The sequence below is a fragment of the Armigeres subalbatus genome, chromosome 2, assembly GCF_024139115.2.
Source record: "Armigeres subalbatus isolate Guangzhou_Male chromosome 2, GZ_Asu_2, whole genome shotgun sequence".
Classification (NCBI taxonomy): Eukaryota; Metazoa; Arthropoda; class Insecta; order Diptera; family Culicidae; genus Armigeres; species Armigeres subalbatus.
In genome coordinates this window covers 293,713,902-293,741,048 of record NC_085140.1, presented here as the reverse complement: position 1 = coordinate 293,741,048, position 27,147 = coordinate 293,713,902, and the positions used below count along the sequence as shown (strand labels likewise).

General features: G+C 40.6%; 1 protein-coding gene across 4 annotated transcripts; it reads left to right on the top strand.

Annotated features, from left to right (window-relative positions):
- Positions 1-129: 129 nt before the first annotated feature.
- On the top strand, positions 130-23,718 carry LOC134212428 (PRKCA-binding protein). 4 transcript variants are annotated; one of them, XM_062690274.1, is made up of 6 exons: positions 130-286; positions 21,190-21,277; positions 21,411-21,578; positions 21,821-21,932; positions 22,024-22,385; positions 22,694-23,718. In XM_062690274.1, the coding sequence occupies exons 1-6, from the start codon at positions 259-261 to the stop codon at positions 23,619-23,621; spliced, it is 1,686 nt and encodes a 561-aa protein (XP_062546258.1). In that variant the 5' UTR covers positions 130-258; the 3' UTR covers positions 23,622-23,718. The 4 variants fall into 4 exon arrangements, with proteins under 4 accessions (XP_062546258.1, XP_062546257.1, XP_062546256.1 ...); XM_062690273.1 differs by having other exon boundaries at positions 21,146-21,277; XM_062690272.1 differs by having other exon boundaries at positions 21,137-21,277.
- Positions 23,719-27,147: the final 3,429 nt, after the last annotated feature.

The following is a 27,147-nucleotide window of genomic DNA, read 5'->3' as shown; positions in this document are numbered from 1 at the left end:
CAGAGTCGAACTCGGGAGCTCCATCCATCGAGCGGTGAGCCACGTTATGCCCGTTACGAAATAAATCTCACGCGCGGCTGCGTACGCGTTTTGTTTTGAAACGTCATGAATGCTTTCGCACCACAAAGATCGATCGAATCGATTTTTTGCCATTTCTGCAGTTCCGTGATTTGAATTCTAATTTTGCTTGCAATTAATTTAAAATAAATAAGGAAACATAAGGATTAAACCAATTCAACATGCTACAAGAATACGAGGATGATTATTACCTCGAAGAGGATAAAATGTGAGTAAAATATTGATAAATTTATTACTGGTGGAGGTGTTTGTTTATGCACGCAATATTTCGATAGCAGATGTTCCGGTTTCAATATTTTAGACTTTTGTTTTCTATTTTTTTACGCGAATCTTAGCTTTTATAATTGTGGTCCTTTAATATCGAAAAATGAATTGTTGAATCAAAAGTGTAAAAGATAAGCTTTTGGGCGCCATGAAATGAATCGTTATTAAACAGGCTTTTAGCGGAGTGTGATTTAATTTTACCACATTTTACTAAACCAAATTCTCCTTCTCGTCGCTTATCCAGATAATTTTTACAAGCATATTCACAAAAATTTAGGAGCATGGTCCATGACGGGATTCGTACCCAACACAACTTTGAAATTGTTTAGTAAGTGCGCTCTATAAATCACGCCACTATGAACTGATGTATGTATTCCTTGGCGATATTTTTCAGGAATTCCTGCACATTTTTTTTTTCAAATGCATTCCCCGGAGCAACTTCTAAAGGAAATCCTTCGGGGGGAATTTCTGAACGAACTTCCGAGAAGTTCTTCGTGGAACTTTCCGAGGAATTTCCGGAGACATTTATATATGAAACATGTGGAGGAATTCCTGAAAGAAACTTCGAGTAAATTCCTGAACAAACTTCCGGAGAAATTCCTCAAGGAACTTCCGGATGAAATCTTGTAATGGAGAGAAAAACTCTAGATGAATTATTGCAAGAATTTTCTGCTGATTTCTTTAAGGAATTTCAGGAAGAATTTCTGGAGGAAACCCGAAAGAATTCCTGGCGGAGGATAGGAATCCTGGTGTAAATTCTTGAGGACTATTTGAAGTATCGCTAGTCAAGTTGAACACCGAAATAAGGGACTATCGAAGTTGAATTTTTCTCGCAATCCGTACGTTAAATCTAACTTCGCTAGTAGTGCGCTAGTCTAATTAGGCCCTAATTAGACTAGCGCGCCACTAGCGAAGTTAGGTTTAACGTACGGATTGCGAGAAAAATCCAACTTCGCTAGTCCCGTATTCCGGTTTTCAACTTAATCGAGTATAATATCGGAAAAAATGATCAGATCCGCAAAACCCAGTGCGCGCACTAAAGCCACCGACTAATCGACGTGTCACTGGCGCTTTCTGATTGTCCACCAACGGTTATTCGCTTTTGTAGGCGATTCCCAACTAACATTTAATGTCAATGTAGAGCGATTCCAAGCAACAGCATCAAAATTTAAGAAAATTTTTAATTCATGATTTTCTATTGAGTTGAAACTTTGCACAGTTTTTCAATTTCATCTAAATCGTCATTTTCCGATATCAAATCTTCATATTGAGTCACGACTAACTTTTCAAAAGGGTGTATGTGAAAATGGTTCAAAAATATTTAAAAAGCTGCACAGCAAAAACGGAATGTTCGATTGTTATGATTTTTTCAGCAAAGTTAGACAACTAAATGGTGATTCTTAAGAAAATGTGCACAGTAAAAAAATATCATTTTTGCCTTTAAAAATATCATTTTTGTCACAAAAACTCAAATATCTCAAAACCCTATCATTTTTCGAACGTAATTTCTTTAGGGAAAACGGTCCATTATATTAGCTATCTACCATAAAAATTTGGTGATGGTAAACTAATAAACAAAAAAGTTATGACATTTCAAACATTTCACAATTTTCACATATAGTAAACAAAAAAAAATTTCCGTGTATTTTTTTTTCAAGAATCGCAGTTTGATGCTGATTTTATTGTTAAGGGCCTTGCGTGAGTTAAACAAGTTGTTTGTATGATATTCCATATTTATGTATTCATCGATATTATGTATATTATATGTATAAATATTATATGTATAAATAAATAAAAATGAATTAATATTATCCTAAGTATTAAATTAAATGTGTCAGTTACACAATGTTGTTATAGAAACTCTAAGAGTTTTGGGTTTGAATTTTGGTATGGGTTATGATATCATGAAAACAGTTTATTAATAGGGTAAAATGCCCAATAGTGGACCCCCTAGTAGCGGAATTTTGCTCTTCCTGTCATAAGGCTTAGAAATTTTCAACATATTAACTCTGCTTGATATCTAACAGTAAGCTCTGCATCCTCTCTTCACGATACATACATAAAACACCCAAATACACGACGTTATTCGTTGAAATTAACATTTTAAAGTCTAACTGAATTCGCCCTATAGTAGACCCCCTGGGGGTCCATAATAGGAAATTGCTTCCCTATAGTCGACACTTCATTTGATTTTCATGTCCCGTTTCGGGACGTTCTTCTTCCCTATTATGGACCCCCTAAAATATTCCTATAATGGACACTCTCGTGTTTATTTTTTATAGAATTGCAGAAAATCATCTAATTTTACTTTTCATAGCATTTCCAATGCATGTAATCAAATCATAGGACTGTAAGGTAGGTTCTCCCGATAGAATTTCATAGCAAAATGTTGCCATTGTGCAGTAATAATGCAAAAATGGCTGGAGGGTCCACTATTGGTTGGGGGTCCACTATTGGGCATTTTACCCTACTTATTTTTTATTTATTTTTATTCAAATTTTTTAAAATATCGAACACTTTTGAATTATTATCAGCACAGTTTGAGTATAGTTTTGCTTTAATTTTATTTTCCGACAATGGAATGAAACAGTGAAATTTTTGGGTTCCTTGGATCGTTTTCGCGTTATTAAATTGCTCGCTGAGCTCTGAAGCCTTTATTTCGTACTCTTCAGTAGTAGTAAAACAAAATGATAATTTGGTTAAATCTTTTTCTTTTCTACGATTTGCCCAATCAAAAAGTTCTTTCGCAGTTTTAATTGGATGCTCACGTTCTTTGGCTAAACTTGCTCTTGTGGCCATGCGCTTTATTGTTCCTCCAATAGCATCACAAGGACCTTTGCCATATGATGTAGCAAAAAAATGCCATTCTGTATCAATTCCGTACATTGATTTAAATTGACATAGGCTCGAAAAATTCTTACGATTTTTGTACTGCGACGCTGCTCCATCAGACATGAAATATATCTTTTTGACTTCTTTATGCTTATCAACGCGTAAAAAGTTAATCATTTTTTCAATGAACAAGTTTACGGATACTGAATCGTGTCTTAAATCTTCGGAAATTATAATAAAACTTAAGTGTTCAATTTGCGTACTTCCATTAAAATAAATAACGAATGGATGAATTGTAGCTTGTTGTACGTTCCAGTGATGGGACTGCACTTCATCTTGCAATACAAAGCTGTAATTTTCAGAAAAATCACAAATGACTAAAAATTCACCATTTTGTAATGTATTTTTCGTATTTTTTAAAAAGCTGGATTGTTCTGTTTTAATGAAATCGTGAGGGATTAAACTTTCTAATTTCAAGCAAAAATATGACACAAACTCATCTACAGGTTTTGCAATAGTTTCTATGTCACACCTATCCGTGGTCACCCATTGCTCAAATGATAACTGATCAATATATTTTTCTTCAAACTCAGCGAATAAAGTATTTTCCAATGATGAAGAATCTGGACAATCCGAACAAGATCGTAGATAGCAATTTGATGTTGTATTTTCACACAAAAGACTACCAGTTAACATTTTAATATCCTTTGTTAAATTGATTCTTTTCAAACTATGTAAAATAAGATTAATATTCTCATGGGTTGTGCACACACACATTATGTGTTCCTGAATTGGAAAGAAGCTTACATTGCCTTGGCCGAAGGCTTGCAAATGAGGAAAAACCTATTTTAATATTATCGTGAATTTCCTTGAAGCGTGTGTACGCTTCTTTCAAAGTCGTCATCATTAATCGTTTTTGGATTGCTTGACGCTTTCCATCTTTTTTTACTGATACATAATCCAGGCATAGCTCGACTTACTTCATCATCTTCAAAATATTGAACTACTATTTATTTTGTCTCATCTGTTAATGCAGTACTAGACCTAGTATTTTTGGTTGAAAGACAGTTATTCTTCAATTGTTTTGCCTCTTTTACTGTATTTCTATTGGTTTTGAACTCATCAATGGCATCCTGAATAGACCACGAACTTGGCAGCATCGACAAAATCAATAATTTTTCTTTCCTTGTCGTGGCTGCATTCGAGAACCTTTCCTTCATATTTATAATTACCTCATCGTAGTCTGTATTTTCCACATCATCAGGTCCTAATTTGAAGAGGTTTCTTCGTACAGCTTCGTTTATTTCACGGTATTTTTCTCCGGGTAATAAACGTAGTCCATCTTACTCCATTTAATCGGAGTCACTTTTATCCCAGCTATGCCCTCGTTAAAGCGTTCGATGTTGACCTTTTGGATACACTCATCTTCCGATTGATTTGTTGAAACAGATTTCGCTGATGGTACGGTGGCAAGGCTCTCAGCACTTAATACTTCTGGTAATTCCTCAGTTGTTGTCGATACATCTGGCAATTCCTCAGTTGCTGTCGTTTTCGAACTTCCTGCGCTCTGCTCAACCGATGATATACAGATTGCTCTTTTGTCAACGTTTAGACGGCAGGACGTGCAAATGCGTAAATTTGTATTCAATGTGGACATTGGAGCATAACCAGTCGCTTTCAGTTTATCTATGGTGCTTTCGGTGAGATTTCGTAACTCTTTTGAACACTTTTTTCCATCAAACGGCCTACAACAGTTGAGAAAGCGGCTACTCATGTTGTTCGTAATATTTCAATAAACAAAATCACTTTTAAGTTTTTACTGACTAGTTTGGTGTCATTTGCTTGACTGAAGAAAAAATTACTATAAGATCTTTAACAACCTTAGTAGTAGTAATTTTTTTGCTTTTTCGTGAGCATTGTCATGGTATGTACCTATCATGCATTTGTTGTTGTTGAAGATACCCGTTTCCTCCCGATCATAAAGTCTATTCTCTAAGAGATATATTTTTTGCAGGTAAACTATAGACGTACACGTGTATATAAATCTTTGATTTTGCAGCTTTTGTCTTAAAAATAACATTTCTGATATGTTTGTATCAACGTTATTATCAACAGGTTTCAACACTATTAAAAGAATTTTTCGCCAGTCACGTGCAATGAAAATTATGACACTATCAATACTTTTGATCACAACACTGGATCGTGTCTAAGTTTCTTATAGATGCTATGAATAATTAAATCAAAATATCATGAAAACAACTTGTTTAAATCACGTCCCTTAACAATAAAATCTGCATCAAACTGCAATTCTCGAAATAACTTACACAGAAAAAAATTTTTTTTTTAATAAATGTGAAAATTGTGAAATGTTTGAAATGTCATAACTTTTTTGTTTATTAGATTACCATCACCAAATTTTTATGGTAGATAGCTAATATAATGGACCGTTTTCCCTAAAAAAATTACGTTCGAAAAAAGATAGGGTTTTGAGATATTTGAGTTTTTGTGACAAAAGTGATATTTTTAAAGGCAAAAAATTTTTTTTTTTACTGTGCACATTTTCTTAAGAATCACCATTTAGTTGTCTAACTTTGCTGAAAAAATCATAACAATCGAACATTCCGTTTTTGCTGTGCAGCTTTTTAAATATTTTTGAACCATTTTCACATACACCCTTTTGAAAAGTTAGTCGTGACTCAATATGAAGATTTGATTTCGAAAAATGACGATTTAGATGAAATTGAAAAACTGTGCAGAGTTTCAAATATTTTCGAAATGGTCGCTCAGGATCGACTGACATGCCCCCGTGGAATGCCTCTGTAAATGTTATTTTAACTCGTCATCTGCGAGTTGTGGTGCCTGCCGCCAAAGCAACCGTGTGTCGCTCAAAGTGCATAAGCCCAAGTCCTGCTGTGGGACGCTAAACAGACCTGACATGGCGGTCCTCCGACGAGACAGGAGATTTGCGCAGGTCCAATAAGCCGTCTTTAACAGCAACCATTACGAACGACAATCGGCAACTCGTTACAATCGGCAACAACCTGTGCTATAAGTGACGAATAAAGGATCACGATTGGACGCTTGGAACATAATCTACGATAAACTACATCCTCGCAATTTGGACGTCGTAGCACTGCAGGAAATCTGCTGGACAGGACAGAAAGTGTAGAAAAGTGGGCATTGAGCGGCTACCTTCTACCACAGATAACAGATATTAAGGCTGGTATCCGATACGTGTGTAAACATCCGCTACCGTTGATTACAATGTATCGACAATTAGGAATGCAATTGACAATCATGTGGAGATGGCGCGACAATCATTTTTATGTAAAGCGCAGCTCAAAAACAGCTGTTAAGCGTATTGTCTGCGTTCGATAATTGTTAACCAGTTGCGTCCGTATGCACCCCCGCAATCAAAAGTTTACACAAGATTTTTTTTATAAAATTTGTTCTTGCTGAAATATATGTTATCCGTGCTTCTACCAAAGCACCATCAACGAGCTGGGAACCGGCTTCACAGTTTTGAGCAATATGCGCCAACGCGTGATTTGGCGGCAGTCACATATGATATGTGTAAGGACGTAAACGGGAACCTTCTTACGAACGAGCGTGAGATAATCCAAAGGAGGCGGCAGCACCACGAAGAGCACTTGAATGACAATGTGGCAGACAACGATGACGGCATGGTAGTGAACTTGGGAGTCCGCTGAAAAACATCCTAGCCCTTGGTTTGACCAACTATCAAGAGAGCTAATTAAATACGTTGGTAAGGCACTGGCTAGAGCGCTACACTGGGTGATAACCAAGGTTTTGGAGGATGAGGTTCTGCCGCAGGAGTGGATGGAAGGTGTCGTATGGCTCATCTACAAAAGGGCGATAAGCTGGATTGTAGCAACTACCGCGCAATCACACTGCTAAACGCCACCTACAATGTACTCTCCCAAATTTTATGACGTAGACTAATTGCAAGAGAGTTCGTTGGGCAGTACCAGGCGGGATTTATGAGCGAACGCCATACATTACTATTAGGTATTGCAGAAATGCGGTGAATACGTCACCTACTCATCGACTTCAAAGCCGCATATGATACAATCGATGGGGATCAGCTATGGCAGCTAATGCACGAACTTGGATTTTCGGATAAACTGATACGGTTGATCAAGGCGATGATGGATCGGTGATGTGCGTAGTTCGAGTTTCAGGGGCATTCTCGAGTCCCTTTAAAACGCGCAGAGGGTTACGGCAAGGTGATGGGCTTTCGTGTCTACTATTCAACATCGCTTTTGAGGGGGTAAAACGAAGGTCAGGGATCGACACGAGTGGTACGATTTTCACGAAGTCCGTCTAGTTATTTGGTTTCGCCGACGACATAGATATTATGGCACGTAACTTTGAGAAGATGGAGGAAGCCTACATCAGACTGAAGAGCGAAGCTAACCGATTTGGACTAGTCATCAACACGTAGGAGACGAAGTACATGAGAGCAGCGCTGACAATAGTCATCGTCATAGAACGAAATGCCACAGTAGCGACGAGTTGCAGTGTCTCTACACATCGTCAATGATGCGCACGACCAAGATGAATACACAGCTAGGTGTTGCAGTCTGCCCAGTTTATGGACGAGAAGAGGGCGGGGGTGAAAAATTCAATTTCGGTGCAAAACATAAACAAACCGGCTGGATCTCCCATACTAAAATCCAAGATGGCTGAATCGTGAATTTGATAGATTGGAACACCTAGTGGTGTATTCATCTTGCGCACGACGTTAGCATTCGTCGTGTAACCAAATCGTCATGACGACATCGAAGAACAAAGACTTCATACTGTTATTCTTCAAGCGGCAGCTGCCATGCGAAGATTTTTACTAATCCTTTGTAATAATGAATTTGAAGCAACGTATGAAAGCGTTATGAATGTTATGAGTGCATTTATGTTACCAAAGTTCCTACTATTTGTTTATTTGAGACGCTATTATGTTTTTATCCGTTCGTCTATAATGACGTGCAATCAATTGTGTGAAGAAGTGACGACGAAAATCGTCATAACTTTTGGCTGCGCGACTATCGTCGTGGTACGCATGCGGCGCGAAGAAAATGAATAGGTGTTGCGTCGTGCAATGTTATGACGAAAACTAATTTTTTTTCGCTTTCTTTATACGACGAGAATGACTATTGTCACCCCTGCATGAGAGGAAGAGATTCAAGAAAAGGCAATGTGAGCATCGTGGCTAGAAACCGTACACACTTTAGACTACGCAAGACGCTTTAATCGAATAGAGTTCACCGCCGTACCAAACTGACTATTTACAAAACGCTCATTAGACCGGTAGTCCTCTACAGACACGACGATGCTCGTGGAGGACTAACGCGCACTCATGGATGTTATCGATCATTTAGTAATCTGCCTTCGATCATTTAGTAGTTTGTCAGTAACTCATTGCAGCAAGTGATGAACTCTATAATTCTTTGAAAAATCACTATAATAAAGAAATAAAAAAAAAAAAAAAACTCATTGCAGAGGCTAATTTTCAAAATGTGTTGTATGTGGACTTCTAGTGCAAAGGTTTATCTACAACTATGCCTATCAGTTCGTTGTTTGAATTTCACTAATATCGGAGCTATACCTTTAGTAGCAGTAACTTAGACTAAATGATTGCATATTTTGTTATCATTTAGGATAAGTATAGCAACTAGCACCGTCATTCCTTTAATAGTGGAATTTGAACATCGACCTGTTAAAGAGAGTTGTAGAAAAACGAACAGTAGGTAATGTCTGTGACATAACCGCTAAGTGGACGTAGGACTTGACTTGACCATGCCTTTAAGATACATAATATGTCCAAATTTCTCACATCAACTATTTAGGATAAATAATCGGCGTTGCATACCATTCCTTGGCAAAATCTTCTCATCAAACCGACACAGAAATCAAATCGAACATGAATCATCAAAAAAAATTCAGGAAGTATCTGTCCGGTCACGAAATATTAGCCTCGACAGTGGCAACCTTCCCACTGAAGGACTGCCTGAAATAAACCACAAGTTGGCTCAGCAGGGGATGTAGACTGTATCTCAGCCCTTCCACTGAAGAGCCTTCTAATCCGTGCGATAGCGACTGAAGGAGAACATTATTTTTAACTCTTAGAGCCTTGAAAAAGGCTGTTTGCTTCGGCAAAGTGCAAAAAGTAAAAAAACGATCTTTTCAAATAACCGCGAATTTCTAGTGATGGTAGGGTAAGACGGTATAATATGCCCCCCTAAGGCAATACCTATGAAAACTTTTTACTTTTCAACGTAATTTATGCAAACTTTGTGTTATTTGGTAGTTGAACAAGTCGCAAATGCATTACCTGTGAGTATTCATATTAAAATATTACTGAGAACACGTAATAAAGCTTTTTTGAAAAGTCGTGAAAAACTGGATTTCAAAAAGTGCCTGGGCAATACGCCCCACCGTAATCAAACACGTTTCAAAGCCCTTCAATAGTATTTTATCAATCCCATAATAAAAAGGTTACAAATCCTTGTGTGCTTGACATTAAAACACCAACATAAGTCCATTTAAGCAGGAGTGAATTACATATTGTCCATACAATTTGGAAGCAACTGCTGCAGGCACGCTGCGCTTGTGTACAGTTGGTAAGGGCACACCGCACTGCCTACACTGGGGCGTTTTGGCCAGTGAAACATGTTTTCGAAAATCGTTACATTTTTGAAGATGGAAGCAATTTTATATCATACTAACCACTGAGAAAAGTTATTTTGTTGCCCAACTAAGTGTTCCAGTGCAAGTTTTCCGGACAGTATGCTAGAATTGCTCCAGAATGTTGAGCAAACAAACATGAAAAGTTACATCAAAACTGTAACTTTTTGTATTTTGCTATTATTTTCATTGTGTAATAGAAAAATACTGGTTTTACAAATATTTATAGGTTCCAACCGATTTTCACCCTTAGTTAGGTATAGTTTTCTAGAAATCAAAGGGGGGCGTTTTGGCCAGGTGGGGCGCATTATACCGTCTTACCCTATAAAAAAGACTGAATGCTCTGCGAGCGAATACACCTTTCTTTTATACCATATTTTGAATCTTCTCTGCTTCCCAATTGGTGGGCCAATCAGCTAGTGTCTTGTATCCCGCTTCTTTGTCAGCCAAAGCGTCATCATCAACGCGTCCGAGAAGGGCTTCTTCTTTTTTACGCTTGTTGCTCGCTGCTGGCGTCTATTTCCTAACGGAACCTTTCACTAGATACAGGCCAATAAGCCGGGAAAGCGAGCTTAGAATTGCAGTTCAGGTGGGAAGTACGTGTTCTTTTCTGAGACAACATTGTTAGTAGTAGAAGGAAGGAAACACCCGGACATGGGATTTCGGGTGATAAGATTTAGAATTGGTAACATGGGACGATCATTCAGTCACGTTCGCTTTGTGTGCGATCAGTATCAAACAATGTTTATCTACATTTTTTATCAATGCCAAAAAAACCAACATTTCTCGAGCAACATATGATTAGGGCCGAAAAACCAACAAAGCTGAACCGAGAAAAATGAGGTTCAAATTTTCTAAGACTAATTTAATTCATTCATTGAAGTAGAAACTCATTTCATTGCCAAAACCATGTCAATACTATACGTAAATGGTTACATTAAGGTACACTGGGGGAAGTGGAAAAAGGGGGTAAGTGTAAAAATCGACTCGAAAAATTGGAATTGTACATACTTTACAGTTTTTACCACACCATAACATTGTGCAAGAATATACTTTGATGCCCACACTAATACTATATTAAAATTTGTATAATACATAAACTAATACGGTTGAACTGTCATTTTAAGTTTCGCGAGAAGTTGATTTTTCCACTCATAAAATCACATTTTATTTGCACCAATTGTTCCTTTTTCAAGTGAATTTATATCACAGGTGATTATTACAATACAAATTAACTAACCCCATTCAATTTGTAGTGGTTATTACCATGAAAGCAAATAATTCAAAGATTTTACACTTACCCCTGGTATCAAACACTGCGGGGGAAGTGGAAAATGTTCTGATCACGCAAATTTTTCCTTCCCTCCAGGGTTTATTTGAATAGCTGTGAATCTTAATATGTTCCTTCTTTGTTATCATTGTGATTTCAGTGGTAATTGGACTAATGTACATAAGAAAACGCCTGATCAATCCACCTATCGGTATTAATGCCTTTCACATGTTTTACATATGAAAAAATCTATGAGAATGAAAAAAAATACCACTGGTAGGTGAATATATTCCATAATGCACATTCATTTATATTTTTAGCAAGTTTTGCAGTTGAATGCAATTTTTTGTGCGAACAAATTGGTTAAGGACAAGTGCTTAAAACAGGAGATAATTTTGTACGTGTTTTGCGCACACACATACACACAAACACGCACACACAGACATCATATCAGTTCGTTAAACTAAGTTGATTAGTTTATAAACCCTTAAGCCCCATTTTTTCTATAAAAAGTTCATCTTTGGGGCGAATATATAGATTTTACGTGCACTTAATGTTCGAGAAGGCAAAACCCGCCCTCCACTAGCTATTACGAGAATTCCTTGGGACCTATTCCGTTAAGCCAATGAAATTATTCAACAAAAGATACTCAGAGCAATTACCGTTTTGATTTTCGTTATATGTAACTACTCATCACAATTTAAGGTCAAGGTAACATGGGTTTTCCACTTACCCCATCCCACTGGGTTAATAGTAAAAACAACTCCTAATTTTTAAATCTTTTTCCATCAATTTCAAACAACTAAAATGGTATGAATTACCACACAGTTTATGCAAAATTGACTGTTTTTGATATCCCATTTTGATTGAATGCATTTAGATCATTTAAAATTGTTTTACACTAATTCGAACATGCACTATCGATTTTTCCTTTTCCACTTCCCCCAGTGTACCTTATAACAGCAGATCAAGATTAATTGAAAATCCATTCGAAATCTACAAAATTTCAGCTAAAACAAAAACCGCGCCGTTTACTCGCATCACCGGCAACACGTCTGGTTTTTAAGCCGTTTGCCCAAAGCTACTAACACCATTGGATTTGTTTAGATCTGTTAGCCAGATAAGTTCTGCTATATGCTATATCGAAAACCTAGTAAGAATATAGAGTTTAAAATAACTTGAAGCTAGTTTTTATAAATAAACGATATAAAGTGAAAGGCCTAAAAACCAAAGCAAACATTCCGCATGGTAGTTAAGGGCGCTAACAAAGGACTTAAAAACCACTATGGCGCAAATGGTTCATGAGACGTTCACTCAAAATAGCAATTAATGTGTTTCTTAAGAAATATCAAGTACGGTGTTTTAACTAGCATGAAGAATAATTTACAAAGCAATCGTTCATGCCAGAAAATCAAAAATCATGGTATTGGTTTATAAGCCGTAATCATATGTTACGCGAGATTTGATGAAAAATCGATTGATAGTTTATTATTGTTTGAGCTGTTATCGGTGTTTTTTTATCCAAATAAGATTATGTGAGAGATTTGGACATCTTATGAATCTTTAAAGGTATGGTCAAGCGAAGTCCTTCGTCCACTTCGCGGTTAAATCAGAAAAATTATCCACTGTTAGTTTTGACGCTATTTATGAAAATCACGCATAAAATTTTATCTCTATAATATTGGATTTGGCACGGATTTTGCGGTTTTCGCAGATTCGGAGCGGATTTATATAACGATTTTAGGACTTTGTGCGGATTTAGTTTTAGGAGTATTTAAACAAATGAAATTCTATATCTAAGGACGTTTATTTGAAAATTAGTTTTATGTCTATCTAGATGGGCTTTATTCTCGTTAGCAAATTTTTTCGAGTACAAAATTAACGTTTGTAGTTATTTACTAACATCAATTTTCGGATATTAACAAACCCTGTTTGAATTCCATAGTTACACTCTTGAGCATTGATTAAACAAATGTTATGACGAGAGGGGCGCCACTTTTTAAACCATTCTGAAGCATGGCGCATTCAAAACATGTATGTTGATGGACATGAACACCCGTCTTTTAAGTGCTTCCGCAGAAAATGTTTTTAATATTGATTAAAAAAAAAATTGTTGAAAATTTTTGAAAATGTTTTCCCGGAAGAGTTTTTGCAGAGATTCCCGAGAAATTCCCGCAAGAATTCACGTTGCGATTTTCTTCGAAGTTTATTTGGCTATGATCACAAGAATTTCTGTGAAAAATCCTTAAAATTTAACAACAGAAGTTTTTTAGCAGGAAGTCACCAACCAATTTCTGTTAGAATTTCCCAAGCGATTTCTGTAGGAATTAATTAGGGGTGTCCACATACAGTTTCCGAAAATTTCCTGCATGTTGTTTTTGAGGAATTCACAAAAATTTATGAAAAAATGAAATTCCGCATAAATTTCCGGGGAACCTTTTGCAAGAATGGAGAAATTTCCACAGAAGTTCTCGGAGAAACACCCGCAGACGATTTTGGAGCGACTTCTTCAGAAATTCTAAGAAGGACCATCTAGATGAGTTGTTATATCAACTGCTTTTTCCTTAATCCTATTTTCAATTTTGTACAAACATGTGTAACGTTGAAGTTAAAACGTATACTTAAAATCAGTAATATTATAAAAACGAACTCGAAAAAAGACGTTCACTAAATTGTTGTAATGTTCAGCGTAATATTTAACATTGATATTTAACGTGTATTTGCTTAGAATTTAGTTTTGGGTCGCGCGGATTTGGCGCAGAATGGATTTTCATGTCGCACGGAAATGGCGTGGATTTGATTTTAGTCGGCGCAGATTTGGCGCGGAAAATATTTCAGGATCTCCGTAGCAACCCTGCAATTTCTATCCCGAAGGGAATTGAAAGCTTTGATATTGATCTCTATCATTGGCTCTCTGAAGAACCGTTTGTTTTTTGGACATACATGCTGCATCATGTAGCTTTTCTTCAGCCTGTCTCGGCTCATCACCGATGCCGGCCGGTCTCGGCTCGACTCTGCTGCTGCTGCCGGTATCTGCTCAGCATTGCTGCTTTGTCGGGTCTGTAGGGTGGACTGCTGCTGTACTGGCTAGGTTTCGGCTGATGATGGTGGCTTCGATGACTTCATTCCCTGCTAAAAGGTGTGAGTGCTGTTCAATCGATGATGCGGTTGCTTCGCTTGTCCCGGTCAGAATGAAAGGAAAAAGTAGTAGTAGTAAAATTCTTCTTTATTTAAAACATTTTTTGTTCTACAATCAATTTATACATGTACAGTGATCGGCCGGCTTGGCCCTCCAACTTCAATTTCAAATATTGTTATTATTATTATTATTATGCTATTACTTAATTTTTAAAATATAATGTATCATGACGGCCTTTAGGAGGCACTGGTGTGTTTTTTAAAATTTGATAACCTAACTACTATGTACACTAATATTTACAATAAAAAATTTGATAACCTAGATTGGAACTAGCGCCCTAATTGGAGCCTGATCCGAATGCAAGCAACGGACCCTAAACTTTTCTTTACACTCACCAAAGCGTTCATGTAAGGTTTTTATTCCGGCCAGACGGTGGACCTCGGATGTTCTTGTCCTGGGAGGGTGTTGAGGATCATCCTCAGGAATTTGTTTTGGACCCGTTGAAGTTTGAGGTGGTGGGTTTTAGCGCAGCTCTCCCAGACCGGCATGCCATATTCGATCACAGGGAGGATGATTTGCTTGTAGACAGCAAGCTTATTTTTCAGGGACAATGACGACCGGCGGTTGATCAAAGGGTACAGTAGTTTCAACAAGACGTTACACTTTGTCACCGTTTTGTCAACCTGTTGCCTGAAAATAAGCTTGCTGTCGAGGGTCAAGCCAAGGTAGCCGGCCTCATTGGTCCATTCCACGGTCGTGCCATTGAGGATGATTTTACAGTCCCCAGGCGGAACAAGTTTAGGGGATTTGGAGTGGGGGAAAATGATGACCTGGGTCTTCGCCGCGTTGATACAGATCTTCCAGCTGGTGAGGTACTCTGTCAGGGCATCCAGGCCTCGTTGGAGTTTTGCCACTAGCGCTCTGATCACTCTACCGTTGTAGACGATGGATGTGTCATCTGCGAACAGAGACAGAATGCCGCCTTCTGGAGGTTCTGGCATGTCGGAGGTGAACAGATTGAAAAGCAGGGGCCCGAGGATACTGCCCTGGGGAACGCCTGCGACGATGTTGTGCGCATTGGAACTCGCTCCGCTGATTGAGACCCGGAATGTCCTTGTCGACAGGTAATTGTTGATGATTTTCACCAGGTAGCTGGGAAGATTGTAGCGTTGTAGTTTGTACACCAGGCCATCATGCCATACATTGTCAAATGCCTTCTCGACATCGAGTAAGGCCATGGCGGATGTTTTCGAGACAAACTTGTTCCGTCTGAGGACGTTGGTAACTCGGGTCAGTTGGTGTACAGTTGACCGACCGCGTCGGAAACCAAACTGTTCCTCGAGCAAGATGTTGAGATTTTCGGCAGACTCAAGTAACCGATGATGAATAGCTTTTTCGAATAGCTTGGATAACCCTGAGAGAAGGCTGATGGGTCGATAACTTTTGGGGAGGAAGGATCCTTCCCAGGCTTCCGGATGGGGATGACTTTCGCTGACTTCCAGGACGATGGGAAGTAGCTAAGCCGGAGACACTGATTAAAGATCAGCGAGAGGTGCTCAAAGAACGGAGCACTCATGTGTTTGAGCTCGAGATTCAGGATGCTGTCGAAGCCTGGGGCCTTCATGTTCTTCGACGATTTGATATAGGCCGTCAATTCGTCAGCTGAGATCTCCAACTCCTCCGAGAAGTCGTTGGGAATCAAATGGATGTTGTTAGCATGCTCGTTGACGGCTGCTTCGTGTGGACTGACGATGTTCTGCCCAAGATTGTGTGAGCTGACGAAGTGACGACCTATTTCAGCGACCTTCTCTGCAGGAGTTATCAAGCGATCCTTAGAGCCATTATTGTCTAGTGGGATCAAAGGTGGAATGGGCCGAGGCTTGGATTTTAGAATTTTGGTCATTTTCCAGAACGGCTTAGCATAATCTGGGAGAGTGCTGATCTTATTCGAGAAGTCGTTATTTTTGAGGTCCACCATTCTGGCCTTGATAATTTTTGTGATTCGATTGCAGCGTGCCTTAAGCTCAGGCAGTCCAGTACGCTGAAACTGCCTGCGAGTGACATTCCGCAATCGAATCAAATCTTTGGTGAGTGTATCGATGTTTAAGGAGTTGCTTACCTGCCGAGCCGTCGGTACGTGTTGCTCTCGGGCCGCCGTGATCGCCTCCTCGATAGCGCACAGCTGGCGGTCGATACTTTCCGGCGTCTCCGGACGCACCTCGTAGTCGACGGTGTTATCGACGCACTGCTGGAACCGCTGCCAGTTTACTCGGTGGTAGTTCCGCCGTAACTGCTGGTGCCGATTGACCGAGGAGCCCAGTTCCGCCACCACCGGATAGTGATCCGAACTGAGCTCCTGGTATACAACCGGCTGCGAGACGTGGTCACTCAGGTTTGTTACGTAGAGGTCGAGCGTTGCGTGGGCACCGGACCGACTCAGCCGAGTGGGGGAATCCGGGCTCAGGATCGCGCAGCGGCCCTCCCCCATGTCGTTGGTCCAGATGGTGCCGTTTCGATTGCCGCGACTGTTGCCCCAGGCTTGATGTTTGGCATTCAAGTCGCCGGCAATGACATACTGGCCTTGCCTCCGCGTCAGCTTGACGATGTCCCTCCGAAGGGCAGCCGATGATCCATCGCCGGCTTTGGCTTGCGTTGGACAGTACGCCGCGATGAGCGCGATTGTGCCGACCGAAGTGGTGATTTCGACACCGATGGCCTCGATGACACTGAGCTGGAAGCTTGGAAGCAGACGACAGTTGATGTTGTAGCGAAGAGCGATGGCCACACCACCTCCCCTGGTCGGCCGGTCGAGTCGCACGATGCGAAAGTCCGGGATGTTGATGTTCACCTCCGGTTTTAGGTGCGTTTCGGTGATGAACGCCACGTCTATTTCCTTCTCCTCAAGGAAATCCTTCAGCTCGATTGTTTTGCTCTTTAGCGAGCAAGCGTTCCAGTTGACCAGGCCCACCCTAGCAGCCATTTTCAATGATGAACATGCCAAGTGTGAAGACCTGGTCGAATCGGGTTTTGCAGCCGCGCAGTCGAGTGGCGAGCTGCGCGAAGATCGGCATCAGTTGCTCCGGAGTGTACAGCGGGGCAGATTCATCCGGTGGGACGGCTTCGTTCTCCGACTGCCGACGGAACCCAGGAGGAGGAAGCGGGGGCCATTCGCTGGTGGATGGTGCCGACGATGCTGGAGCTTGGACCGATGCAGCTGCCGCTGCCAGTCGCTTGTGCGGCTGTAGCGGTGGGAGTATTGGAATCACACGACGGGGAGCCGGGATGGCTGGAAAGTTCACCTCGTTGATTACAGGAACACTGTTCTTCATCATGATGGTCCTGGGGCAAGCCTTCTTCCGGATTTCAAGTAGCTCGGCTCGCTTTGGGCAGCCCTTTGTGGTGGCCTGATGTTTGTCGCCACAGTTGGCGCACTTGGGATCGGCCACCTCCATTTTGTCGCACTCGTCCGTCCGATGGGGTTCGCCACACTTGTTGCAGCGCGGCTTCATGCGGCAGTTCCTGGTGCCGTGCCCGAAATTGAAGCAGTTGGTGCATTGCGTGACATCGCGGTGCACTGGCCGATATCGCTCCCAGTCAACGACGGTGTAATTTATAACGCCAACCAGCTTCAGGTCCTTCCAGGTAGTGGAGCCGTGCTCCAGATGGATCAGGTAAAGCTGGTCGCGATATTTCCTCGCCTTGTCGTGACGAGCGATCTTGTGGACGGCTACTGGCTTCAGTCCGCAACTTTCAAGCTCTGCTTGGAGCTCTTCCTCCTTCATGTCGTGAAGTCCTCGCAGCAAAGCCTTGAGCGGCTTCGTGCCGGGGTGGTCATGAGTGTAGTACTCATACTTGTGGACCTCGAGGAACTCCACGACGGATTGATGATGGTCCCTGTTGGCCGGCATCACTTTCACGCCCTCGCTGCAGAGCCGAAAAGTACATTTCAGCCCCTTAGCGATCAGCTGGCGAATTTTTGGGCGTAAATCCGGCGGATCGCCCTTCACAAACACGGGCGGGCACTTCTCCTTCCGCTCCGGTTGCACCTGCGGCAGCTGCGATTGCTGCTTCTTCCTCTTTTTCGGCGGATTGCCGGCGTCATCAAGCGGCAACGGCGAGAACACGTTGCTTTGCAAAAGCTGCTTGGAGGGGTTACCCGCGCCTCCAAGAGCAGTGCGCTTAGGCACTTTTCCAGCGACCGAATCGGCCACCGAGTCTCCCATGACGGGTCCGGGAGAAAATAACGCCAACGCGACAAGCGAAAACGTAAACAGCGAAAGAACGAGAAAAAACACTTCGAAAAAATGCGCGAGCAAAAAACACGTCCGTACGTGTTGCTGTCTCGAACTGGAAAATGATGAAAGGAAAAAATCGCGTTGCGCTATTTTATGGCTTCTCGGCAGACCCAGCGGCTGCTCATTCGCTGGTGTCTGCACCAATCAGAACGTGGTAATGGAATGATGCAAGAATTATGCGGTACCCATATTTATAGGTTCCCTTGATCTCAATGTTTTTCATTGAAAACAGTTTCATGCCTATTGAAACAAGTTTTTCGGGTCTTATCAAGCATGGACATGAAAGGCATACTTGAAATCTGTCGATTGAGGGGCTTACCGCAGAAATTCGTCCACTGAGACGAACGCTATTAACGTTTAAAATCTTTCAACACAGCGTAACGCGGTCGATTTGAATATTTTGAAATGACACCCGGTATAGTAAAGAGAGACGTAAGTCCTACGTCAAAACCTCCCTCCCCTCCTTAGCCGTACGGTAAGACGCGCGGCTACAAAGCAAGACCATGCTGAGGGTGGCTGGGTTCGATTCCCGGTGCCGGTCTAGGCAATTTTCGGATTGAAAATTGTCTCGACTTCCCAGGGCATAAAAGTATCATCGTGTTAGCCTCATGATATACGAATGCAAAAATGGTAACTTGGCTTAGAAACCTCGCAGTTAATAACTGTGGAAATGCTTGAGTGAACACTAAGCTGCGAGGCGGCTCTGTCCCAGTGTGGGGATGTAATGCCAATAAGAAGAAGAAGAAGAAGAAAAACCTTCCCACAAAAAGTCCACCATACAATACATTTTGAAATTAGGCCTCTGAAATGAGCTATTGACAAACTACTAAATGATCGAACGCAGATTACTAAATGATCGATAACATCCTTGCGCGCACTTGGATTTTTCGAAAGGAAAGTGCTGCGTACCATCTATCTATGATGGTAGCGCGTGCTATCAAAGCATTCATCGCCACAATCCACCACGTGGCGGCCGATTTTTAAAAATTATGAAAGTAGCTTTTTTCTGGAGGTATGTTTTAGAGCACCTCCACGGGAGTCCCCATCTGGGACCCTATCGCTATTTTCAGGCCCTTTATAGGGACCCACTTTTACACCGGAGGTACCTAAACGGGAAGGTAAAATGAGAACGCAACTCAAAATTAGCCGTCAGTTTCCAAATTTAGCGCCCCATATTGGGTTGCTAAATTTTCATACAGGGTCAGGGTAGAAATATTTCACAGTCAATGCAGTGAAAAACATGGATCTCAGTATAATCTGTCTCAATCCCTATACAATCTGTAGTCGCCTTCATCGCCGCCGTGGTGAGTGCGACTGGGTGCAGCCGAAAAATCATTTCCAACACCGACCATTCAATTTCGCATTCCGCCACTCACAAGTCGCTCTGACAGGCTGCTCAGTTCGCGCCTTACCGTATGACTGTGAGTGGGGAATAGCAAGGAAAATGTTTATTTTTTTGGATCTAGTGCCGTAGTTCAACTCCGCAAAGAAGTAATTACAGTAATGAATCAGCTATAATGAGGGCGCCCGCTCCGCCCGCTAGAGCCCGAAGTATTCATGGATTTTTCGCACAAGAAAATTCTACTGTTTTTCTTTTGAAATTTATTCCAAGGGGGAGGTTTTCCAGGAATCCTTCCCAGTTTTTCAAGTAGTTCCTCCAGAAAATCTCCCGCAAGTTTCTCTTTTCTATCATTCATGAGGTCATTCATTTAAACATGATTTGCTTTGAAAATTCATCTTGGATCCCTGGAAGATTTCTCCGGGAGTTCCCCAGGAATCTTTGAGTTCTTTTAAGAATCTTTAGCAGTTCTTCCAGAATCTCTCGGGATTTTTTAAATTGGAAATACCCTATAATTTTTTATTTGAAAACCTACCATATTTTTTTTCTCCGGATTCTTCCGGATGTTTCAAAATAAAATCTCCGGGACATCTTTCAAAGAGAAAAAAAAATGTGAAAACGTTCATGCAGGATTTTGTAAAGAGATTCCTGTAGGAAAACTGGTGGGAATTTCAGGAGGAATTTCTTCGACTGCAAGTATAAATTCCAGAAGGAAGAGAATCCAGAAGGAATAACGGTGAAAAAATAAATAAGGGGTTGTTCAAAAATTATGTCCAAGGTTTGAGGGGGGGTCTAGAATTTGTGACAGGGAGAGAGGGGGGGTCTCATCTTGTGTTACGACCGACAAGAGAAAGTACCTAATTACATTTTAGAAACATTTTTGTAGCTAAAAAATATTTAAATTTTCTTTTAAGGGAGTAATTTGTCACTAAAGTTAATAACTATGGAAGTACTTAATGAACACTAAGCTGCGAGGCAACAATGCCCTAGTGGGGTATGCAATGCCAATAAGAAGAAGAATAAGATAGATTCTATAGAAAGCGCCAACATTTTTTTTAATGGTAATGTCATTAAATATAAGAAAAACTGAGACTCAACAGCTTATCTAATAAATGTCTAATACCTAACAGTATCAAATTTTATTCACGCATGCTACTCTCTTTCTCATTGTTTTGTTACTGATTGCTCTATGTCTAACTGTGCGCATCCTATACAAGCGGTACTAGGAAAGGAAATGACTCATCCGATGACAAAAATTTTCTCATCTCAGATCCAATCGAGAACAGTGAACCTTCGTTACTTTTCGAAATAGATAGACCCAAATCGATACCTAATACCAGCAGTATAACAACCAACGAGTGAGTAGGAATGGAGATCTTTAAATCTTGTAAACGCTTAACCGTTCAGCTAATGTTTGTGTACCCATACGCCGGTTCTTTAATTTTACGAATTGCGGAAACACATGTGCCTCTTTACCTCTCCGGTATGTAGTTCAGTTGAGATGGAGGACTTGAACGACAGCACCGGACTGGGCAGAGTCAAAGACGAAATCGCTTTCGCCACAAACGATGACCTTCCGGATCCGGTGTTGTACGCCGATGGTTGTGTCGATGACTCGAAGATCATTATGCTTTGTCAGAAGCAAGAGATGGAAAGGCTGTAAGTTCGTAGACAGAATTGATCAGTAGCAAATCGCTTCTATGTTGACTATCGCTAGTTTAATTTTCCTGAGTTTTCTTGTTGACTGTGCTTTAATTTCTATTCAATTAGTTATTATTGTGATTTTCAATGCCTTGTTTCTAACGTTTATTTATTTCCCCTATTGGGTGATTTGAGATATCATATACCTAATTTTTATCTCACTGTCTCAAAATAATGACTAACACCAAATAACACTGAAGGGGTATGACGGTCAGCTCCGGTACTGTGGTTATAAAAAAGGATACCACGAACCTAATTGGAATTAGCATAGGTGGAGGAGCGCCTCTCTGTCCATGTCTTTACATCGTACAGGTTGGTTTTCTGACATAAGACAAAAGCGAAAAACCTACTACCTATTACTACATCCTTTTTCTAACAATAAATTTCGAATTCAAATTTACAGGTTTTCGATGGAACGCCAGCAGCTAGAGAGGGAACACTTCAGAGTGGCGATGAGCTTCTCGGCGTTAATGGCGCATCCGTTAAGGGGAAAACTAAAGTCGAAGTGGCAAAGATGATACAGGCGGCTACCGAAGATGTCACAATTCACTATAACAAACTACATGCTGATCCCACACAGGGTGAAACGCTGGACATTGTGCTGAAAAAGATGAAACATCGATTGGTAGAGAAGATGTCAAGCGGCACTGCTGACACATTGGGATTATCCAGAGCAATTCTGTGCAACGATTCACTTGTTAAACGTCTGCAGGAATTGGAGCGGACTGAAGCTGTCTACAAAGGATTAGTGGAACACGCAAAACGGTAAACATAAAATCATTGATTAACATTTTTTACAGACCCCATTCGGTTTTGGCAACACGTTCGGAACAATTATATTGCCAAAATCGAATAGGTTTTGTTTTTTCATGATACATCACATTTCTTCACTTATTGCGACATTAGACATACGCGGATTTTGAAACCCTAGCTTTTTTTGGATTTTTTCTCTCGATGTTTAAACGTCGGTTTAGGGGTCTAACCAGTTTTTTACGCAGATATAAGATTAATGCGGTTTATAAACAATTAAAAAAAGTAGAATGGGGTCTGTATTTAGAAATTCTTTTTTACAGAATGCTGAAAGCCCATTTTGATGTACTTCAAACATATCAGCAATTCGGTAACATTTTTGCTGCCATTAGCGTCCGCGAACCGCAACCTCGAGCTTCGGAAGCTTTTAGGATTTTTGGAGAGCTGCATCGCAATATGGAAAAGGATGGAATTAAAATGATCAAAACTCTGAAACCCATCCTCGCCGACATGGGAACATACCTACACAAAGCGATTCCGGACACTAAACTCACCGTCAAGCGATACGCAGATGCAAAATTCACCTATCTCTCGTACTGTTTGAAAATCAAAGAAATGGACGACGAGGAACACAGCTATGCCGCTATTCAAGAGCCGTTGTATCGCGTTGAAACGGGCAACTACGAGTATCGTCTGATCCTGCGCTGTCGTCAGGAAGCGCGAGTAAAGTTTGCCAAGCTCCGTAGCGACGTCCTCGAGAAAATGGAACTTCTCGAATGCAAGCACGCAAGAGATCTCGCCTCACAACTGCGGAAATTCATTCAGGGTCTATCGACGCTTGCTACGGAAACCGTCGAAAGGCTCGAGTCCATTCCAAATCTGTTCCCCATTGAGGTCGACTTGAAAGCAAGTGCGTTCCAGTATAAGTCTGCCCTAAAATTCCAACCCGAAGAAGACGTCGAAGAGGAAGTGCATCAAGCTGAGGAAGCAATCGAAACGCCCGTTTTGGGTACCCGGAGTAGGGGTTGTGCATCGAACAATAATGGAGGTGCTTCCATGGATCAACTGCTTTCTGGCTTCGAAGAAGTTGACCTTAACAACAGTTGCTCTGGAAACCCTACAGACAACACTGATTTGCTAACAGAATTGGGTCTAGCGGATATCGATCTCTCCGTTGGAAAACCCCCGCTTGTTGGTACAAGTCTCATGGATGAGCTTTTAATACCTGAGTTGGGCGACTTCGGTAAGTAGATCGATCTTGTTGTTATGATTTATACCAAACTAAGTAAAGTATTTCAGTGTAATCCTATATATTTGAGGCTTAATATATGCATTTATTCGTGTTGTAACCAAACATTGCATTGTTAGGAAAGAAATTCCATTGCATTCAAATATGCCTAACATCTATCACAGCGCACTATGGGGAAAAGTGTGGCCATTAATCGAAAAATTTACTTTCTCCAATTTGTCTAATTTATATATCATTTGAAAGCATATACCCTAGTTAAGTGAATCGGAAAATATTGAAACGCTGTGTTTATTCAGTCAAAAGATATGGGCAGGCGAATTAAAAAAAAGCTGATGAAGATGAAACTTTTTTTTTTTTATTATTGTCTTTATTAATGAGGTTTTCGGCCCTTGACCGGTTCACCTCATGAAAAAAGATGAAACTAATATTACTTTGATTTGTATGTTATGAAGTCAATTTTTCTTCAAATATAAAGTTTTATATACCATTTCAAAGCTTAAAACCTCAGCTTTTCGAAAGTTGTTTTGCACGCAATGATTAACATCAAAAAGTTGAAGAAGAAAACTTAAATTATCATAATTCTTTGCTAAAAAATGGTCCCGCAAACCTAATGTCCCCAAATGTCCCCTCATCTGTAAATGGGGGATTGAAATATAACTCTAGTACCACCTTTTAGTGAGTGATTTGCTTGCGCATATTTGCGATTTTACAAGAACGCTGCAATCAGAGTTTTCTTGAAAATTGTGGTTTTTATTCTCTAAACCTCGTAATGATTAAAAAATGAACAACATTATCACTATCATATTTCTAGTTTGTTATTTTATGCATGCTAACAAAAAAATCGCCAAAAAAAATAAAAAAAATATTTTTTTTTCTTGGTTCTCATTTTTTGAAGGGTTAACGATGGCCCTTAAAGGGTTGAAAAATGTTCTTAAATATTCCATCACATGATATATGTTGCATAGAAATAGTTTTCATTGAAAAAATATTTTTGGGCGCCTCATAGTGCAGCGGCGGCGAATTAATAAGCAATGGGACGAGCCAACATCGGCCTAAAATTCTCAATAATAAAGAACAAAAAATAATAATAGTAATAACCGGACCATGATGTTGGTTTCGTAATGATAAACAACCAGATAAAGCGACTGATGTGATGGAAACCCATTAGCAGCCGGATCTGGAGACAACCAAATGGGTAAATTTGTAATCAAATAGTCCATATTTTGGAGGATGGACGACACTTTTTCGATGTTATCGATGTGCGGAGGTCTGAACATTGACGCTGATCACTAACTCGTAGTCGATAATATTCAAGCATAGTTATCTACTGTACCTACCTATATCTATGATGGTTGAACTACATTCCGTGTTGCTCGGATTCCAGGTCACTCGTTCTTGAGCCGAAAACCCCCAGTCTGTCTGCACAACAACCGCACAATCACCTTCCTCGTTTGAACACATGCATCGAGTGTAGGGTCTACCACAGAGTCGACGCCCTCTTCCAGGTTCTTTGTTAAACAACTCGTGATTCATGTGTCTGCACCATTCACCATTTTCCACCAGGCCGCCAAGTAGTGAACGAAAAAAAAAACACTGAGAATTCGAAAGTCTGCATCTTTTAACGTCCGTACTCAGGGTTTGCAGAAATCGCTCTCAATAGATAACGAACAACGATAAAACAGAGGCAAAAACTGTTCCGAATCATAACAAGCCATGATAATAAATTTATCAAACTTGTATAAATACAAGTGCGAAAAAACAGAAAGGATAGGAACCAAAAAATGATGATTCTCGCTTTTTTTTCGCTCATTTTGTGTTGGTTACTATGTAGACAGGGCTGCCCAACGTACGGCCCGCGGGCCGGATGCGGCCCTCGGCTCCATTTTTGTGGCCCGCGGCATGTACGAAAAATAACCTCATAATTGGCTCACCAGCTTTTCTACCAGGCTCGAAAAGTTTTTTTTGTTATTCGTTATTCAATATGTAAGTTTTCAATCAAAGCTCGCGCTGCAAAACTATTATGTTGAAAAACGAAGCAATCGTGAGTCCTATCCAGTACGACCCAGACAACGTTTACGTAGAGTACCTTGGACCTTAGCAACAAGAGTTGTTATAAAATTTTCTCATTCCTAATCGAACCTCCGTTCAGTTAAAACCTGTTCACATTAAACGTTATTGTTCCTGTTAAATCCTGCGTTGTTTCTCGTCTCCAAAGCTCTGAACATCAACAGGTTATGGGTGACCAACGTAAAGAAGCTGCGGAGCACGGAATTCAACAATTTTCCGGAAAAGGCTACGACGTCTGGCAATTTCGTGTACAAACTTATTTGGAGTCGGTGAACGTGTGGGACGCTATCATGAAAAATGTACCGACAGCGGCTGATGAAGCAGAAAAGTTCCACCAAATGGATAGGAAGGCCAAGGCGATATTGGTAGGGTTTGTAGCGGATGAGTATCTAGGCTGCGTTCGGGACAAAGGCACGGCTAAAGCAATGTGGAAAAGTCTCGAGGATACTTTTGCAATGAAGTCAGCAGGTAGACAAACTCTTATTAGGAAGCAAATAGCAAGATTGCACCTAAAGGACGGCGCCTCGGTTCGGGTTCATTTGTTGGAGTTTGAAGATTTAATCCGTCAACTGCGCATGGCTGGATCGAAGCTTGAAGAGAGTGATGTTTGCTCATCGCTGGCTCTCACGCTTCCGGAGTCTTATGATGCACTGGTGACAGCACTGGAAAATCTACCAGAGAACGAACTAACCTATGAGGTAATGAAGACCCGTCTGATTGATGAAGAATCAAAGCGAAATGAAAGAAATTATACCGTAGAGGACAAGCCAGCAGCGTTCATCGGAGAAAATCAGAAGCAAAGTAACCGGTTTAATGGAAAATGCCACGTATGTGGAAAAAGAGGACATATGAAGAAAGATTGCAAGAAAGCTAAACGAAACGCAAACGAGGCATGTACTTCAAGATCAGTTGTATTCATGGCAGATCGTAAAAATTCGATACGAGACAGCGTCGGGAAGATTGTGTTCAAGTTGGACTCTGGATCAAGCGACCATCTCGTAAATTCAAAATTATTTTTCTCATCCCTAAACGCAGTACAACAGCCGGTGATAATCAATGTTGCTAAGGATGGACAATTTTTGGAAGCCAAGCAGGTTGGAATCATCGAAGGGAAAAGTAATCTGGGAGTTCCGTTGCATGTCAAGGACGTGTTGTACGTACCAAGCCTCCGAGACAATTTGATGTCAGTCAAGAAGTTAACAAAAGCAGGAATTGAAGTCGTGTTCAACAACAAGGTAGCTATGTTGAAGTTTAATGGAAAATCTATTGCGACGGCTTATCTGCGAGGTAATCTGTACGAGCTTGAAATTGAAGTCCCAGAAAAAGAAGCGAACATGTGCAGTTCGGAGATAACCAATCTATGGCATCGAAGACTAGGTCACCTTTGTGAAAATGGTATGAAGACGATGGTGCGAGAAGATTTGGCCGAGGGACTACAATTCAAACCTGAGAAGCTCAAAT